Source organism: Cephus cinctus, unplaced genomic scaffold (assembly GCF_000341935.2).
Source record: "Cephus cinctus unplaced genomic scaffold, Ccin1 Ccin1_scaffold0709, whole genome shotgun sequence".
Classification (NCBI taxonomy): domain Eukaryota; kingdom Metazoa; phylum Arthropoda; class Insecta; order Hymenoptera; family Cephidae; genus Cephus; species Cephus cinctus.
This window is the reverse complement of record NW_014333329.1, coordinates 1,818,874-1,837,305: the sequence shown is the minus strand read 5'-3', so window position 1 is coordinate 1,837,305 and position 18,432 is coordinate 1,818,874. Positions and strand designations below refer to the sequence as shown.

Sequence of the window (18,432 nt, the reverse complement as noted above, 5' to 3'; positions counted from 1 at the left end):
CCCCCCGCCGTCATTTCACTTGCCATCACTTATTTTTCTGTGCCTTCGTCCTGTACCTTGCCAACGAAACAACTGTCACTTTCGATCCTGATAAATTATTAACCTCTGTATACAAAAGGTACCCACGAAAGGGATTTCAAGAAATAACAAAAAAATTATACACACGCACGTCGAGACGTTGAGTGTAAAACAAGGTGCGCATATGAAAAGAAAAAGGAAAAAAAAAAATATTACCCTAAATGTATTTACGTAATTCTTGCTCTCGTTATTCTCATTATTCTCCTCGAGCAGTTTGAGGTTATCGACGTTCCTCATGCATAAGCCGTGCATGAATGCGCAGCCAGTACTGCTCGGCAGAGAAAAATATTCAAACATATAGGTATAACATCCGGGTCGGTAGGAAGTCCTAGGAACGTCGCATCGGGGAGGTCAACCCGGCTTCCCTGACGAAGCTTTCACATACTTTGACGAAACTGCTACACGACGAGCCAACAAAGCGGCTGATTCCGGGTGCGACAAACAAAAAACCTAAATCAACCACTCGCACCCACTCGTATATCTTTCACGGGACAGAAAAATCAAATGGTTACATAATTCAAGGACAGAGAAGACGGCTAACGATACAGGGCATCTGGGTTCGAGTGGTCCGTAGTGCACGTGTCCTTAGTTCCTCTCAGTAGAACTGCCTAAACGATAACACAATGCACGTGTACCGCAGGAATCGTGAAAAACTTTCGTGGCTTTCGGAGTATCCCTTTTTACCTAGTAGACGAGCGGTTGTTAGCAGCACTGCAATAACAGGGTACTGCGGAGTCTAGCTACGGAGAATTCGTGGGGCTTTGTGGTCCTTCGAGTCTGAAAAGCTCCTGGCGATCTACGAGCAGGAAGGCCGCATCGCAACGGATTAAACGTAGCCCGCAAGATGCCACAGAGCTTTATCCGAGCAAAAGTTGCACCAAGTGCTCTGCTCTCTTTCTTACCGACTGGCGAATTCGCTTGTGCCACCTTCTCCCTCTCGCTCACTCTCTCTTACGCTCTATGTCGCATATACACAGTCCACAACGATAATCAACGTTCCAACGACATACTCCACGTGCCATCCTAAGAGGCTGCCTGTATGATCTAACGTCCACCGGTGGAAGCACAGCCATTTGCCCGAATGATATCTAAGGAATTTTTCGAATGGACTTTTCTCAAACGATCCTCCGAATTCTTACGATATTTCCCGAGCACAGAGCCATTTTCCTTAATTCTTTTTTTTTTTTTTTTTTTTTTTTTTTTTTTTTTTTTTTTTTTTTTTTTTTTTTTTTTTTTTTTTTTTATCGCGGTACAAACATCCCGTACAATCGTTAACCCTGAGCCTGCTCGGGAATAAGATACAGCGAGATGCTAACAGTGGTAATGACACGGCTAATTGCAATAACGTTAAGGACAAAGTTTGATTACGCTTTTAAGTGTCATTTGTGACAACCTGATAACGCTATTGGCAGAACAATCCAGCGGGCATCCGGTCCGAAACAGTAACGTGTACCGTGAACACGGTGAATCGCTCCAAAACGTTATACAGACGTACATATTACATTCACGTTATACACATATGCATATACGAGTTAACGAGTAAATTCACGGGAGTTATGACGAGCGTAATAATAATAATAATAAAATAACAATAATTCAATTTGCTCTTTCCTACCGTGTAACAAAGTTCCCCGGTATCAAATGTATGTACACGAATGAATATTTTCACGAGACGTATTTGACGTCGTATCGTTATGACAGATAGTGCGAGAGGGGAAGCGCGCGCGCGCACGGGAATAAAAACGTGGTGAAAGAAAGTCTCGAATAATAATGGTTTACGCGGTAGCATTAAAACGCCCCGGATATTGGAAGTGTTGCCCCGCGAGGCATATTCCTGCCATACAGCCGGCTTGTACAAAGTCACTGCGAAACTATACGCGGGAATGCTGCTGCCACGGCGATGATTCATAAAGGATAGGTCACTGCTTGTTGCTCACGATCCTTCGCATGCTACGTGTCGCGGGAAACTCCCAATGGGTGGGCACAATGAAATAAGAGAACAGGAAATTAAAGATATAGTAATAAAATGAGAAAAAAAATATCGATACGGATATCACGTATTTGTCACGAGAGTGTGAATAAATAAATAAAATAAAAAAAAAAAGATTAATTAATTTCATATAAAAATATTCCCGCACGAGACCCCAAACTCGTATACGATGACTTATTGAACGTTACGTAAGTTTTGCTTAATACACTGTATATACATATATACGGGACATATTTTCTACGGTGTTGTTAAGTTAATCCAACCTTACCAAATGACGGACTGGTGTTAACTGCTTGTTTATTGCGCTTAACCAGCCGTTTCCTGCTTACTTTATGCACTTGCATTACCGATGGGCATTGCTCGCGAGATAGGGCCCGCAACGTCGTTCAAGAATATGGCGGTACCGAATCGCGAGAGCTGAGCGCCGGCTCCTGCGATATACATACGTATATACTCACGGGAATCTCGATCTAGCCGAACAATGATGTATGCCTCTGGTTACGGTTGATCGATAAATTGCCTGTAAAGGAACCGGAGCGCGGTTGTCCTGCGGTTAGTAATTTATCAAGTGCCACGGACGCCCTGGTGAATTTAACACCAATTGACCGTTTGAACTTCTCTGACAGTTGGCATCTTCGAATTTCCTACGTACGTATATTACAAGGTATTATGATACACGTATACACAGCACACGCGTCATGCACATACGAATGATCATACGTATAAGCGGAAAGAATGTGTGCTTGACTACATTGTTACTTTACGGAGATAACGAACACACCCGAGTACACCCGAACGAGCTCGACCCGAGTTAAACGTACATTACATTATATACGCTCGTAGGAGCAATGAGAAATAATGCGGAATTACGTCTGGTATCACTGTATACCAGCGCTATATACGTATTGCATATGATAATAAATTAAGCAAGATTGTTTTTGGTAACAGCCATTGACCTCAAAGTCACTAATTTTCTTAATGCAGATACCTGATAATAATAATGACTCGATAAAAGAATTGCGCGTGCGATATATACTGCTGGTACGTTAATGCACTGTGTGAAAGCCAATAGACGCGTGGGATCGAAGGCTTGCGAATGTAATGGTATTTTTAAGAGACGCGCTGAACGAGTCAGGCCCCTGCGATGGGTGAATTCAATTGTTTCCGTCGAAACCTCACAGCAGACGCGTATCGAGCGTTAGACCGTATATTTACGTAAAGCGTTCGGTTCTTTGTCTACCTCGTACAGGAATAATGGAGAGACCTGTTTTACTATCAATGGTAATGGTAACGAGGTACGGTTGAACGAAAGCCCGCTTCACACGCCCAGGTATTACGATTAAGCGCCTATCGACAGACTTCAACTTCAATTAACGCCAACTTCACGTGCATCCTCAATTTTGTCTCTCGTAATAAACGCAATACGTCACGACGCTTCGAGTCTTCGCCACAGGGTCAACCGACCTGAATCAAATTATTCAAACGTCCCACTCACGATCCCCGCGACACCCTTTCCCTCATTTCCCAAAATTTCAAAGCGCCCATAATAATTGTCTCTATCGACCAATCAAATTCCACGTGGTATCCATGCGCGTCATAATTAATTCCTAGAAATCCTTATACAACTACTCAGTAGGTTCGCAAACGAGGATAGATGGTAGTACCCATTTCCTGGTTCGGACAAAGATCCCCAATGGACCACAGACATCTAAGGATTACCGTGAAAAAAGGGATAAAGAGAAGTAAGATGGGGAAGGAGGAGAGGGGAAGGGGAGTAGAGGCCTAAAAGTGCAGCTATTGAGGCTGCTGCTCTGCGTCTCTTAAATGCGAAAGGATCCGAGTGGTCATTATGTGTCGCAAAGAGTATGCCAGCCAGCCAGCCAGCCAGTCAGCCAGCCAGCCAGCCAGCCGCCAGCCAGCCATCCGTCCGTCCGTTCGTCCATCCTATCCGGGTCTTTGCCAGGCACGCACACAAATCGCCAAACCCCCATACACACCTAAGGGAGGTTTTCTTTACTCTCGCGAGTAAACCCCATAGATTCAGTCTTGACTCGCGTTACATTATTTACGGTCAGCCTTCAGAAATGTCTCAAAGAACCACGGGACAATGACGATAAGATAGGAGTTTCGCGGTAAGCCCTCCTCGCGTCAGAGTACATACACGTTACCTGCAGTACGTCGAGGAGGGCCACACACGACTCTGACGGTACTCCGCTGTAGCACACCACGTGACAGTACACGTATGCTTACTTTGGACAATTCATACTTGGGTACACATCATCAGCAATGACTTGGAGTCGTGTAGGTATACACTGTGTGCTCGACGGAACGACATGCGTCATGAGAGTATCCAGTGTCTACTTTTTTTTTTTCCCCATAAGAAAATATATTTCAGTTTTCAAGGTTACGCAAACACGCACGTGGATAACAATGTTACGCAAGCTCTGAAGAAGTATGTACAATAAAATCTCATAAAGGATTCTTATAGGTCAGCGAGTTTGACCATTCGGATAAAAACATATGATTATGCATATATGTATATACCGCTGTAATGGGGAATATATACTGCAATATAATAGGTATACATATACAGAACCAGTGGATACTTCTGTGGGGTTATGCCCTTGGGCTCTGCTCTACATACACTATACGCGCATGTACGTACCCATGCATAGGGACAAGAAGTAGTGAGCAAAGAATGGAGAAGAGATTTAATATAAAAAGAATCTGGTTTTGCGCCGTCATCTACCTTTTTTTTTATTTTATTTTATTTTATTTTTCTCTCCTTTCCTCTTGAAACACCTCTCCGGGCTAAGGTACCCGGAGCACTTGGTCCAACCGAAAATTCGCCTACCATTGTCATTTTAATTCTTATTAATGCCTGCCTGCCTGCGTGCACCCCCTCCCCACCACTTCTTCCATTCCTATCTACTTTCCATTTATTCCTTCATTCCCTTTCTTTCGGGGTAGCTTCCAGTTTTTTTGTCTTTCTCTCTCTTTATTCCCCATCGTCAAAGATCGCTGGTGACACGTGCGCGAATATTTCGCGTACCCATTTATATATATATATACAGACATCCATACAAACGTACGCGTCACACGTTATTCATTCGAGGGAGGTAGATTTTATTAGGGTGAAAAAAAAGGACTATAATTTATATAACCAAGTCATAATACGGGGGGGGGGGTCAGATACGAGTCGACACCGTTAATGTATTCCCAATGTAATATTCCGAAATGCATTATCATCAAATAGCTCGCTGGCTTGTATAATATTGCTTTTGTAATAAGCGCGATGCAATCGGAAATTGTCAAATCGAGGAATTCGTAATGGAGGGCAAAGAGGAAGAGGCGGGGTGTTAACATCACGGGGTGGTGATGTCACTTCCGTTTCGTAATACCAGGACGAAGACCTTACCGATCGAAAAAACTCAATGCAACGATAATAAATCCGAAAGATGTTTTCTATAGGAATAATTAAAATTAGATGGTCTTTTTTTAAGCCCTTAACTTTACTATCCATTACCATTGCCGTATACCGATAAAGTATGACGAGCAGGGATTGAATGCATGCAGGCGCAAGTAGTACAGGCGAAAAATTCGATAACGTTCTGATATCCCAATCTACGTATACGCCGGCTTCGTTAGGCCAATCCATGTATACATAGGTTTCCGATAATAAGTATAAATGCTCGTAGCACATAAGCCCAGGGCGATGTCTATTTACTATATATTACATTAAAGATATAGCTAACCAGCGTTATCAAGATATAAATTGATACGCGTCCATATAGAAACTTGGCTGTGTTATACGTTATATGGTATAGACAGATAGAAAGCTTTATATGAAGGATATATGTGATATATCGAAGCTGCACGTTACACCCGGTATAGCGGGGAGGTATCGCGAGAGGAACTTCACGTGAAATATATTTTTCCAGCTTAACTTTCGACATTTATTCTCCTCGCGGAAATATTTTATCCGCGTCAGGACGTTTGTCGACTTTTTTTTTCCAACGTTGAGATATATTTTCTATCGTATTGTCTCTTTTTTTAAGCGAGATCATACGATAATTCGCGGTTAAATTCGGGAAATATTCACGAGGACAGGACGTAACCATACGTTGTACCACCATACTGTATTAGCTTATCCAGCAGCACGCCGGAGTCTAATATATTATACTCATTGTGTTAGAAGAGGCCTCGAGCAAGCACCGACCTAGCGATATATCAAAAGTTTAACCGAGCAACATATATTCGCCGATATAATTTTGAATTAACGCGATATACATACAGAGGCGCGCATTATATCACAGATTTATTTAGCGCCTATTTACTGTAAACAGAGACCCTCCCGATTCAGGTACATTTGGTGCACGTGAAATTTGCTCGTTCGTACAGGTATAATAAACTAGAGGAAATAGAATAGCTGGTAGAACGCGAGCGAGGTCTATACGTTATTTGTGAAACGTTAAATCGAATCCTTTTTTTTTAATTATAAACAAATATTCGTGTATATCACGTTATCGCTTAACGTACCGGGTATTCGGAGAATTCCATAGCTTTTATCAGTATCGCAAGAAAGTTTGTTAGGTTGAACAGGGGAGAAATGAAAAATAAAATCACTTTGTAGCATGATCGAGGATGCGTAGGAACTTGTGTGAAATCGAGACTAGAACGACCGTCGAGAATGGACATGATGGCGATGAGGTTGAGGCAGGTTTTGTGTCTCTGTCCCGATGGCTGCTCTGGTGTATGGTTACCATCACATGGCTGAATCATACATATCTTACGTGCGACTAGAGTAGTATGCGTATAAAGTAGTATCGAGTAGCGCGAGTGGCGAGTGGCGAGTAACGATTCTCGTGGTTCCGTAGTAAAAGGTAGCCAGAAGACTTGTCAGATACGCTGGGGAGGAGTTGTAAGGCAGCCTCGTGGAATACTAATTGCCTGTGCTATCCGGTCTCCGTGCACGACGTATATTATTATATTATACGAGTCCCGAGAAGATTACGTCTCCAAATATTCCGATTTACCACATTGGGTCTCAGTAACGAAAAGAAAAAAAAAAAAAAACTTTCCTCCGAGACGTCGGCGGCCATGTTAAACTACTGAAGTCAAATGGGCGAACGAAGTATGTAAATGTTAGATTCAAAGCTCGTCCGATTGGAAACTGCCAAAATTATGTCTCATTTATTCAAATATGTAGCAACGTGTAACGATTTCTCGAGAAGTCGTTTATTCTATGGTCACGATTTATTTAGGTCTAGTCTCTCAATATGCTCAAGTAGTACGCGACTATGGATATATGTAAAGTTTTAAAACTCTATCAAGCGATACAGGTTTCCTGATATTTATCGGTATCGAAAAGTCCGAGTAATCGTGAATGATTGATCGACAGGCTTTGATAAACGTCGAATAGTTTTCTCACCTCATTTTTCACAGACGCACTTTCAATACTGTTCTATAAATAAATCAAAAGGCATCCATCTATTCGCGTATCCGAACTGGGTGATTCACCAATAAGTATGTCGGTTTCATAGATAAATAATGTCAGGTGTTTCACCTCAACTCGGTAACCACGATGTGAAGTTTGATCGAAGATCCTAGCGTAGGTTAAATTGACACGTAGAGCTTCATAGTACTGTGTAGCTCGTAAGAGCAGTTGTGAATGAAGGTTACGAAGGTGAATCTGAGACGAGTAGTTATTATCAGATGGTACCAATTTACAGAATCGGAATATTAGACTGTTACATTATGACATAAAGGATGGTTCGTACCTAGACATAATTTTTCATCTAATTTCAGCCATCATACAGTAACATAAAAATTATTCATCGCCATCTTTCTTGTGCCACTGCGAGATTCATGGCAAAAAATAAATATCCAGTGTAAAAATATTCGACTAGTCTATTGCAATTTACCGAGAAATAAATCGCATACATTTTTCAATTCCCAATAACAAATATTTCATGAATATTTTTTATCGCTACGGTGTGAAAGAATTGCCCCAGCCATCTAATTGTCAATCGTTCCACACCAGATGGAAATATGCAGATGAGTTTCTGTACGCGAAAAATAATAATGGAGAAAAAAATAATAGGGAGAAAAAAACTTAAATAAATGTGATTAAATCGTCGAGAGGAAGAGGCCGTTTCAAATTCTCATACTGTCGAGCAAGAGAGTCAAGAGTAAAATACTAATTCAATTGCGTCATTATACTCAGTTCGTTTTACTACATCCTTCAAATCTACTCAAGGTTACTATTAAGGTCGCGATACTAAATGGCGAGAACGTTTGTAAAATTATAGAAAATGTATTATTGAACATCCAACAATGGTTTACGTATCTGACAAAGACGTTACCTCGGCAGATATTTCAAATCGATCGATAACTCCCCCTTATCGATGAGGTCATATATCGATTGTTTACGAGTGGAAAAAATGTGACGCAATTTTACGAAGAATCTCTTAATTAATACTAAAAACTGTGCCATCGTTGCGAAGTATCTCAAAAGCTAATCACTAAAATCGAAAGACACTAATAATAATGAGAAATTGATAATCATATTAAGATAAGGAATATTCTGACAGATTTAATTTCATATACAATTATTACCATTTCGACGATAATAAAAGTTACCGCGTGTATTAAAATCAGAAAATTACTAGTTTTCATTCTTTTATTTCCCTCTCTGTTTTTTTTAGCAAGTCAATAAAAGTGAAAGGCTTGACAGTTCACAGGGTTTGTGGAATTTTGCGTTAAAGCAAAGAGAGGTAAGAAGACAATACGAGAAATGACAAAGAAAGAAAAATCTTCAAATAATTATGCCGTCAAAACTCTAATGAAGTTTCAAGAATTCGCCATTTTCTCGGTAATCGCAAAACTTTCTCAATAACTCCGTGGAGGAGAATGAGGATAAAAATATGCAAAGAGGGTAAGAACGAAATCACGTTAGATGAAGCAGATGAATATATCATCGATTAAATCGAAAGATAGAAACAGTTACCCTCAGTTAGCAATTATTACGAAACGTGATCCGCGCAAACAAATATGTCGGACTGTTCGAACTATTTATTTTGCATTCGTAAATGTATCTGCAAACTAATTTATTTCGACTGATTCACAAATATATCGAGGCAGGTGCAATTACGTTTGAACTTGTTCAAGAACATTCAGTGACAAGTGCAAACGTAATTTCTTCAAGGAGCTACATAAAAAAATGAATTCAAACAATGTACTGACTAAGGCGAAACACATCGTTCAATCCGCTCGTGTAATAAAACTGGCAAAGGTTTAAGACGAGTAGTGCAAGTGAAGATTCTTAAGCGATGAGAAGCCACGCTGTATAAAAGATCTCCAGGTAAACGTGGCCAGTATCAACAGGTCCGACTATATGCGGCTAGAGAAGCGAGTGGCACAGGTACCTTGTTTTTCAGAGGTAAGAGGCAGAGGCACGGGAGATTTCTCCTTGAAAAATCACAGCTCCATACTTCTTAGTGTGTTGGCTGCCTTCTTCTGGATGATGTGTATTATTTATCGTGCATTGTGCGACTAATGATAATGATAACGGATATAACTAAGGATTTAGGACGATGACAACCTCGAGGCGCGATATCACCGGTACGCATAGCGGGATGCACTTAGATCGCGGCACACCCGTGTATATTAATATATAATATCTAAATATACCATATATATATTACATATATATATTCACACTGAAATCAAAAAACAAAATTTTATTCTATTGTCCTGGAAGAATATCGAGACTTCCAAGGAACTTGCCACGAATGCACGAGGATCAAATGTACGAACGTAACTGGCGCACCAACCACGCAGCCAACGGTGCGCGTCACCACTGAACACGAACTGCGAACTGTCGTTTCTCGGCTATCCCCACCTATAGTCAGTGATTCTTCGTAATGGCGGTTACCCCGCATCATACACTATAGGTATAGTATGATATACCTGGATACGCCATACGGCCAATGTTTCCTTGGCATCATTGGGACTCTAAATTTGATTTGCTTTTGGCTGACAACCACTGGATTTTCGAGTTTCTGCGCACGCCTAACATTACACCAATACTTATAATAATGGCAGACACCTGCTCACTCTGTTCATGGCAGAGTATGAATTTCATTTGTTTTGTTTTGTGGGTTCCTTAGTATTTGTGCTTATATCAGTTGAGAACCGCTGATTTTTGTACTCCGAAAGGATAAAAGATGGTTATATTTGTATGTAAATGGTGAAAAACTTTTAACTTCTGATGTAGCTTGATCTTCTTTTTAAGCTGATTGCGGAAATATATTTTGTAAAATAGATGTGTTCTTTAGGAGATTTATTAGGTGACAAGCAAGGGAAGTGTTTTACGGCTGTATGAGAGATTACGGAACTTTGTAATAATTTATTGAGGTACAAAAATTCTGTACTGTACAGTTCTAAGTAGTTATGTGTAGTTCCTTAAGTTACACTTGGCTTGCCAAATTTTTTATAACTTTAGGCTTCTGCTAAGTCATTCCTGAGATAATAGTTAATTTTAATTACTTGTTATAGTTTGATAAACATTATTTTGTTACCGATTGTCTCTACTCATTGTACGAATATTCATTGTAGAGGTCCTCAATTTGTTTGTAGAGGAATTATCATAGCATGGCCGTGTTTAAATAATATTCTACCAAGGGAAGATTTTGATCTGTTTAAAATGAATATACTTTAAATCATGGTTTTCTTATATACAGGTTTGGGCACTTGACGCGTTTCACCCATCTCCCAAGCGTAACCCTGATGACTCTGAAAGTTTCCACTTATGACCGCTGCGCTAGTGTCGGAGGAGCCTAATGCATCTCGTCTCTAATGGCACATGCGCACCAGAGTCCTTCCTTCCTTTTCTTATAGCCCTTATAGCTGTCCCCAATAATGGAGTGGGGGGCGGGGGCTACAAAGTTTATACCCAAAATCCGAGCAGGGTTGGGCCAAAATCCGTATGATTATTTACTTACAATTAAATTTTTTGTATGAAAATCCATTGGTGAATGCTGCTAGGAGCTGGGCGCGAATTTCAAACCTTTAGATCATGAATCCGCTACCTTGATTACTGGGCTACGGCCGCTTCTATGTGCATCATAGATGCACGTATGCGTAGATGCGTATAGATATAAACCGCTACAAAAGAGATCCGAGAAATATACACATTTTGTACTATAATATGTAATTTCTTGATGTCGAGACGCTCCTACTTTCTTTGATTTATAAAGAATATGAAATGATAACCAATTTTGACTACAAGCAGTCATGAGCTACATAACAAACTTTAGCATCTCCCTGCGACATCCAAAACTTATTATTGCACTTAATAACATATCCAGGTTTAGAAATAAATACAATGAGAGTATTCCTGAAATATATATAACAATGTTTTATTCGTTATTTAATGTTTATAAAATGTGGCTTGTTTCCTCTTTGCAACACCTTTTGTTTAGTGTTCAGCATTCGTGATTTGTTGAAAAAATGGATGCGTACGCATTTTTAAATAATCTGATTTAATTTGTTATCCAGTAGAACTTTTGTCTCATTTATAAAAGTTCCATTTTCATACTCAGTTTGATAATCATGAGTTATCTTCAATATCTGGTTGCCAACGATCATAGATTCGGGGGCATTTCCATCCAGGTTACTATTTGGAGTTGTCATGTCAGTTATAATAGAGTACTGCTCAGGTTCCTGATAGAATAAAAACATAAATACGAATAATATTGTTTGAGCAAGTGGATGTATGCGTTGCTATAGATATTGTGTCAGTATCAATAATCGAATATACATATACAATGGTAACCTGATATATAATTATATATGGAATTCTTACTCGATACTCAATGTACTTGTACTCATGTACTTCTCAACTCTGTATGATGTTGGAACAGCCTTTGATATTAGAGAAAACAGAGAGAACCGCTTCATTGATGAGTCTTGGAAATTGATATGATATCTGTATATTAAGAAAATACATATTACATTTATTTTCAGTAAAAGAAAAGAAGGGTAGCAACAGAACTCGTTAATTTATGACTACAGAGTGTAGTTCCACTTTTGTCAATGAATTTAACTTACCTTTGTTATAACCTTTCCTGCAGCATCTTTATGGATAAAGTGTCGAATTATATCGGTTTCTCGAAAATGTTTCTCGCAAACTAAATGGTGTTTGGAATTATGTCAATCCATTTCTTTTTCAGTTCTTCATCTTTTTTTTCCCATGAAAAAAGGATATTCGTTCTTTATTACTTTCATATCCGCTTTTAAATTTCAGCACTATACACTTTCGAGCCATTTTAAACTGTTTTAACCTCAGCACACTTTTCCTATTCGATGTCCAAAGGACCGGAAAAATAATAACATTGACAAATGACAGTTACAATAACCAGATTTAGATAGGTTATGTTTGAAAGTGGATGAAAAAAACGGGTGATTGCGCATGTGTACAAACAGGCTCCTCGGATACTAACGCCTTATATTCCGAACTAAAATCCGGAATCCCAAACGGCACGTCCATTTACGCTAAGTGCACAGACCCACAACCCCCAGACCTGTAAATAAGACCATGCTTTAAATTGTGAGAATTTGAGCAACCGCGATGGAAGAGGATATCGACATCTACGAGGATTTGCCCAACTTCAACGTAGAGGAAGATTGTAACGTGAGATTTCATTAAGCGACACGGTATAGGTTATGTTATTGTTCCTGTGGAAGACTTAGGTTGACATCCCTGCAATTTCAGCTTGCTAAAAAGAACAAGGAGCTTACAGAAAAATGTTTCAACTTAGAGAAACAAGTATCTGAACTTTCTACAAAATTGGATTCTTTGCAAAAAGCAAACAAGACTTTGGAAGTTAATCTATCTTCTTTGCTTAAGACAGCGAGGGCTGAAATTTCTAGGAAGGATAGAATGATCGCTGAGACTAGGGAAGAGTATGTATTTGCTTATTTAATATTGAATTAACTAATTGTATATTTATTCTTCAAGTGTATTTTATCATTTTCAATGTTCCTAATTTTTTACAGACTGAGTAATGTAGTATTTAGACGTGGTTTTTATGGGAGATCAACTGAAGCCAAAGAGAGGCGCTCATCCAAATTATTTGGAAGGCATATCAAAAAGGAAACAGTGTCTTCCTTGGAGAATAATATAGTGACATCCAATTATACTGAATCCACAGAATATTTTTGCACTGTTCCCTCAAGTGCTTATCAGAATCAAGATGAAGATACAGAGCAGAAATATGAACCGGAAAAAGTAGTAAATACCGTATTTGGTAAGCGCTTACGTAAAAAATTAACCGAACAACAAGAATTAGAGCAAATACAGAAAGAACAAAAGAAGGAACAGGAGAGACTTGCTCGTGAAGAAGAGGCCATTAAAACTCTTGCCATAACTGAGGCTAATAAAGGAAGCGCAATTGATAATAAGGAGAATCAATCACAATGCGAAAAAGTTCCTAGTCTTAGTTCAACTGACATTCTTAATTCATCCAATAATGCATCAGCTTCTTCCAAGCACAGAGCAATTCTAGTACACAAACATGAGAGAAAACGAATAAACAATGAAGAAGGAAACAAAGAGGATTGTAAAAGAATAAAATTGGTCCAGGATAGATCAGAATACAATAGAAGACAACGATACATGGAAAAGTTAACAAATTCTCACAGTGACCAATCTCAAAGTGCAAATCAGTACCAACACGCGAAAAAGGACTCACGTGATGACTGGAAATTCAATGAAATAGGCGAAAGTTCTATCGCAGAAGATTCTGAGTACAAATTTAATTCATTACCAACTGAAGAACGGAAAAATAATCATCCTGACGATATAGTATCCACTAATGCTAAAACAACTGATGACAAACACATAAGAGTTACCTCAAGACTCATGCTACTTGCTGAAGGTATCGATCCTGACCGTTCTAATATTCCATATATTGATCGAAGCAAAAGACTTTCTGAGATCAAAAGGGATAGCAGCCTGGATGATAGAAATCGCTCCAGAAGCCGTGATCGAGAACTACGCCATGATAAAGGTAGACGTTATAGGTCTCGCAGTAGATCACAAGAGAAAAGATACGACAGGCGACCCATTAGGAGTCGAGACGAAAGGTATAGAAGTTCACGAGATAGGTTCGAGAAGAGACGAGATTATAGGAATAAAGATGGTGACAGCCTCAGTGAATTTAGCAGGGAAATTTGTGATTTACGGGAACGAATTGAAAATAAATGTGGTGAAGACAGAGACTCGAAGGACAGTCATTCCAGCAAAAATAGAAAACACGAGTCTAGACCGAAAAAGGATAGATCTAAGAGTCGGGATAGTAATACTAACAGCGGTATTGACAAAGGTGGAAAACAATCTAGAGTATCTAATAAAATTATTTCTGATAATACAAGGATAACGTCGTCAAACTGCACCAGAGACGAGTCAAGTAGAAAATTAAAATTAAAGGCATTTAACAAGAGCAGTAAAGACAAGAATGCGGAAACTGTTAGCTTACAATCTTTGGAAGATGGTGAAATTCTTGATACTCCAAATTCTAGTCCAAAAAAAGCCAGTTCGTGTAAAATTAAAAATCCAATTGATTGTAGAAAAGAGTCTTCAAAAAATCCAATAGATGTCAATGTGGATAACGCCAACATACATAAGGATTGCGATAATTCGATAAGAAATGTTACAGAGGAAGTATCTAGTAAATGCTCCGATTACCATTTGAATTCTTCCAAGGATGAAAGAATAGAAAATATTGAGTTATTTATACAAAACTATGATTCAAATGAGGCTCAATTGGAATTAGCAAGTACTGATCTAAGTGCTGTCGAGAAAGAAACAAAATTAACTTACTCAGCCGGGAATATTGAAGACGTTTTGGAGAAAAGTGGTAGTGAAATTATAGAAAACATAGGAAATAGTGCTCACCTTTCAGAAAGTTGTGGAAAGCTGGAACTGGAGTGCATAAAAAATATGAAGGGAAACAAAGAAATTAATACAACATCAACAATAACTGATAATTACCAATATGTAAAGATACAATCATCTGCAAATGATGCTGTGCCATTACAAAAAGAGCAAATAAAATTAAAAGAGGGTGTTAAAAATAGGAGTAGCAGTCCTAAATGTTTGAACCATATAGATGATAAAGTGCCAAACAGTAAATCTGGTATGCACCTTCTTCAGTCAACATATTTTGGAAACAAAAATGAAGTAATGTTAACAGATACAAATTCCAGTAATCATCAAATAATACTAGAGCATGAAGTTAACCAAGAGAATTCTGTTAACAATAATAGTATCGTAAGAAGTTTGATGAACTGTGATAATCAAGCAAATATTCAAGAAGAATATACAAGAACTATCGACAACAATAAAAATCTACAAGACGCTGTTGAACAGTTCGCTGATAACTCATTAATGGAAAATTCTATGAAGAAAATAGATGCAAATAACAAAATTGTTATAAGTAAAGAGATTGATGACAGTTGTAAAAATCATACGGCTCAAGTAGAAAATCAATCTCATAGCAATGAAAATGAATTAAATATAACTTCAGATGATATTGTGCAACCAAGAAAAATTAATGATGATTTAGAAGCAATTAAAACAATTGCAGTAAATAATTTAGATAAAAGCGAAAGCAGCAGTACTGATTCGGATACTGATTCTGGTTCAGAAGATTTATCAGATGCCTCTAACATTTCAAATGCCAGTGAATTAAATCATTTGTCTGATGAACCAGAAGACATGAAGCCCTCAAAAAAAGTTGTATGTCCTATAAAATCTACCTCAGCAAACAAGAATGCTCCTGTGACAAAGAAGGTACTTGTGAAGTCCCCAAAGAAACAATGTAAAGTCATTGTCGTTGCACGACGTAGGAAACCAGTTCAGTTGTCAGACACCCCAGCATCAATGACAGTTGTTTTGACGACAAATTCTGCCAATCATTCAGCTTGTACAAGCAAAAATTACGATGTGAAGTAAATTTCTCCAAAATATTCTGAATATCGTCACTCAAATGAAAAAACGATTGAATCGTTGAATAAACGATTAATTCAGTAACACTGAGTCAGTGCATTTTGTCTATAAGACAACAGTAACTTGTGAAAACACAGATTCACAAAAATGCCTTTTTGAAAAGACTACGCAGAGATCCTTTAACGATATGCAAAAGAAAGTCTCCACGCACAAAATTTTAATATTTTAAACAGTTTCCTTCGTTGACATTTTTTGTTACTGGGCGTTATATCGTTAACAACACACTTGTATAACTGAGGTATTTTAGGTGAATTAAATTGTAACAAAATAGGAAAATTATTTTTAAATAGCGTCTTGCAAGGCGTACTTGTTTTCCATGTATCGTGCTCCAGTTTATGTGGCTGCGAGATGCGAGAAACTATAGTGTGTAAATAATAAAAATAAAGTTACTCATATTCAACTTTGTATACTTTCACGATACGCTTCGAGTGGGTACCTAAGTTGCTGTAAATACACCTTTTTTTTTTATCGAAACGCAAAATTTAATAATAAGCTGTGTTATAGTGTCAATAAAATTTTTCAAGTTGCGTACACGAAAGTATACTTCGGAAATGAAATGTACATAAAAGATATACGTTTTGCTTGCTGATGGAAAATAATGAAGAGAAAATTAAACAAAAGCTTTGTGACTTTTTTTTATTACAATTTATTTCCAATTCATCAATTGCCATGTTTGTGTTATAATATCGATGTCATTCTTTTATTAAAAAATGAGTAATGGAAACATCTGCCTACTTCTTTGGATAGAAAGTCCCCAAGCGGGACAAACATCAGCCAATATACGTTTTCGATTTTTAGCCAAAAAGACTCAAAATTCCAAGTAACAGTTTAAAAGCGTTCCAACTAATAGATATTAACATTTTATTTAACTATCAAACTAAATGAAAAATTCGTATCATGGTGTATTATTAAATTATTGAAAATGGAGGACGATGTTAACGGTAAAAAACGTAGGTACTCCGAACTATTAAAGAATTAATTGTAATGAAATAATTCTTTAGCCAGCTATTTCTATATTTTTTGATACTCTTAAAAACTTAGGAAAGTTGGAAAACAAAGGGCAGGTCACTAATTTTAACAGTAATACCTTAATGACAAGTAATGTAGATGAAGAATATTTACAAGAGCAGAATGAACAAAATGATCAACCAAAAATGAAGAAACGTTGGTTTCCATACAAGTGAATATACAAATACTTTGAATTATTTCCGTTGCTTTATATTATTCCATAAAATGTAGAAAAGGTAGAACACCAGGGAAGTAGCCTAGGATTGTCTTCTAACGATATATCCGCCAGAGAACCAGAAACGGACTTCTCTAAGCAAAACCTTTTAAAAGAAGCGGAAAAACTGACAAACGAGTTAGAAGCAAATGGTCCAGCAGGACTTGTACACTTACTAGCTTTATGTAGGCTAATTGAACGACCCGTCAAAGTCCTGATCCCAGAAGACCAGGATCTTGTAATTGACGAACAAAATACCAAGGAACCTGTTAATGTAGAATATCTTCCACCAGAACCAGGGGGATCAAGCGGGCACTGGGTTTCACCGGGAAGGCATTTGAGCAATAACTGTCTTTTTGATGTAGTAGCATGCCAAACGGAAAAATCGTCTAACGATCTTAGAAAAGCCACCGTACAATGGATGAGAGCCAATTTAATCACAGTCGCTGAATTCATTGCAGTAATTGAGGAATTACAACGCACGCAAAATATTCAGGTGATGACAGGCGGTGCAAAATATAACGGTAGCTCTAAAAGAGATGCGAAAAAAGTTATAGATAATTCCCAAAATCAGCCTTGCCACGCACATAATGCTACAGGTCATCCGCGAGGTCACGCATCGCATCCTGATGCGACTGGTCAAAATGATAGCGTGGAAAATTATTCTATGAATGGCTGGAAAACAGGTTTTTTGTCAAGAAACGATCAGGACTTTGTTGGGCATTACGTCTTAAGTACCCCAAAAGTACAAAGAGCTATTCAGGAATTGAATAAAGGTGCTATCAATCAGGCGGTTGATGTATTTCCCGAAGAATTAGATATAGAATTACCGAAATTAAAAGAATATCGTCAAGGTGTAGCAATCAGCGCACCACAAACTATTAGGTCATTTACGATTGTTTTGCGCCACCACGAAGGCAAATTTCACAACAAAGACGCCGATGTTTTTGTCCACACGTTTTATCCGCGCAAATAGAATATTTTTATACATTTTATACAAAAAGTATATACGCAATTGATAAATCATATTTTACATAGCTATAAATCTTTTTGAGAAATTTTTTATTA

At 38.2% G+C, this 18,432-nt stretch overlaps 3 protein-coding genes and 1 long non-coding RNA gene across 6 annotated transcripts in view; 2 read left to right on the top strand and 2 right to left on the bottom strand.

The window, feature by feature from the left end:
* Positions 1-9,920, bottom strand: part of LOC107270166 (afadin) — a 54,038-nt gene extending 44,118 nt beyond the window's left edge. Inside the window, exon 1 of the mRNA XM_025087575.1 lies at positions 9,496-9,920. The gene's annotated coding sequence lies outside the window, so the exon portion shown is untranslated. The remainder of the gene's footprint in view (positions 1-9,495) is intronic.
* Positions 9,921-11,465: 1,545 nt separating this feature from the next.
* LOC107270194 lies at positions 11,466-12,501 on the bottom strand. The gene is made up of 3 exons (XR_001538267.2): positions 12,182-12,501; positions 11,937-12,059; positions 11,466-11,794 (listed from the first exon to the last, which is right to left on the bottom strand). It is a non-coding gene; the product is annotated as an uncharacterized LOC107270194 (long non-coding RNA).
* A 75-nt stretch (positions 12,502-12,576) lies between these two features.
* On the top strand, positions 12,577-16,542 carry LOC107270190 (uncharacterized protein DDB_G0283697). Of its 3 annotated transcripts, none has more exons than XM_015744984.2 (3): positions 12,577-12,764; positions 12,846-13,036; positions 13,130-16,542. In XM_015744984.2, the coding sequence occupies exons 1-3, from the start codon at positions 12,702-12,704 to the stop codon at positions 16,086-16,088; spliced, it is 3,213 nt and encodes a 1,070-aa protein (XP_015600470.1). In that variant the 5' UTR covers positions 12,577-12,701; the 3' UTR covers positions 16,089-16,542. The 3 variants fall into 3 exon arrangements, with proteins under 3 accessions (XP_015600470.1, XP_024943360.1, XP_024943359.1); XM_025087592.1 differs by having other exon boundaries at positions 12,619-12,759; XM_025087591.1 differs by having other exon boundaries at positions 12,628-12,787.
* A 133-nt stretch (positions 16,543-16,675) lies between these two features.
* On the top strand, positions 16,676-18,364 carry LOC107270158. Its single transcript, XM_015744893.2, has 3 exons — positions 16,676-17,092; positions 17,184-17,306; positions 17,382-18,364. Exons 1-3 carry the CDS (start codon positions 17,065-17,067, stop codon positions 18,338-18,340), a joined length of 1,110 nt encoding a protein of 369 aa, XP_015600379.2. The 5' UTR covers positions 16,676-17,064; the 3' UTR covers positions 18,341-18,364.
* The last annotated feature ends 68 nt before the right edge of the window (positions 18,365-18,432 follow it).

Excerpts from the sequence above, each read along its gene's own strand:
- LOC107270158 (XM_015744893.2), top strand. The coding sequence starts at position 17,065 with ATGGAGGACGATGTTAACGGTAAAAAAC. Across the intron at positions 17,093-17,183 it reads CGATGTTAACGGTAAAAAAC|GAAAGTTGGAAAACAAAGGG; the intron begins GTAGGTACTCCG and ends TTAAAAACTTAG. Across the intron at positions 17,307-17,381 it reads TCAACCAAAAATGAAGAAAC|AAAAGGTAGAACACCAGGGA; the intron begins GTTGGTTTCCAT and ends CATAAAATGTAG.
- LOC107270190 (XM_015744984.2), top strand. The coding sequence starts at position 12,702 with ATGGAAGAGGATATCGACATCTACGAGGATTTGCCCAACTTCAACGTA. Across the intron at positions 12,765-12,845 it reads ACGTAGAGGAAGATTGTAAC|CTTGCTAAAAAGAACAAGGA; the intron begins GTGAGATTTCAT and ends CTGCAATTTCAG. Across the intron at positions 13,037-13,129 it reads ATCGCTGAGACTAGGGAAGA|ACTGAGTAATGTAGTATTTA; the intron begins GTATGTATTTGC and ends AATTTTTTACAG.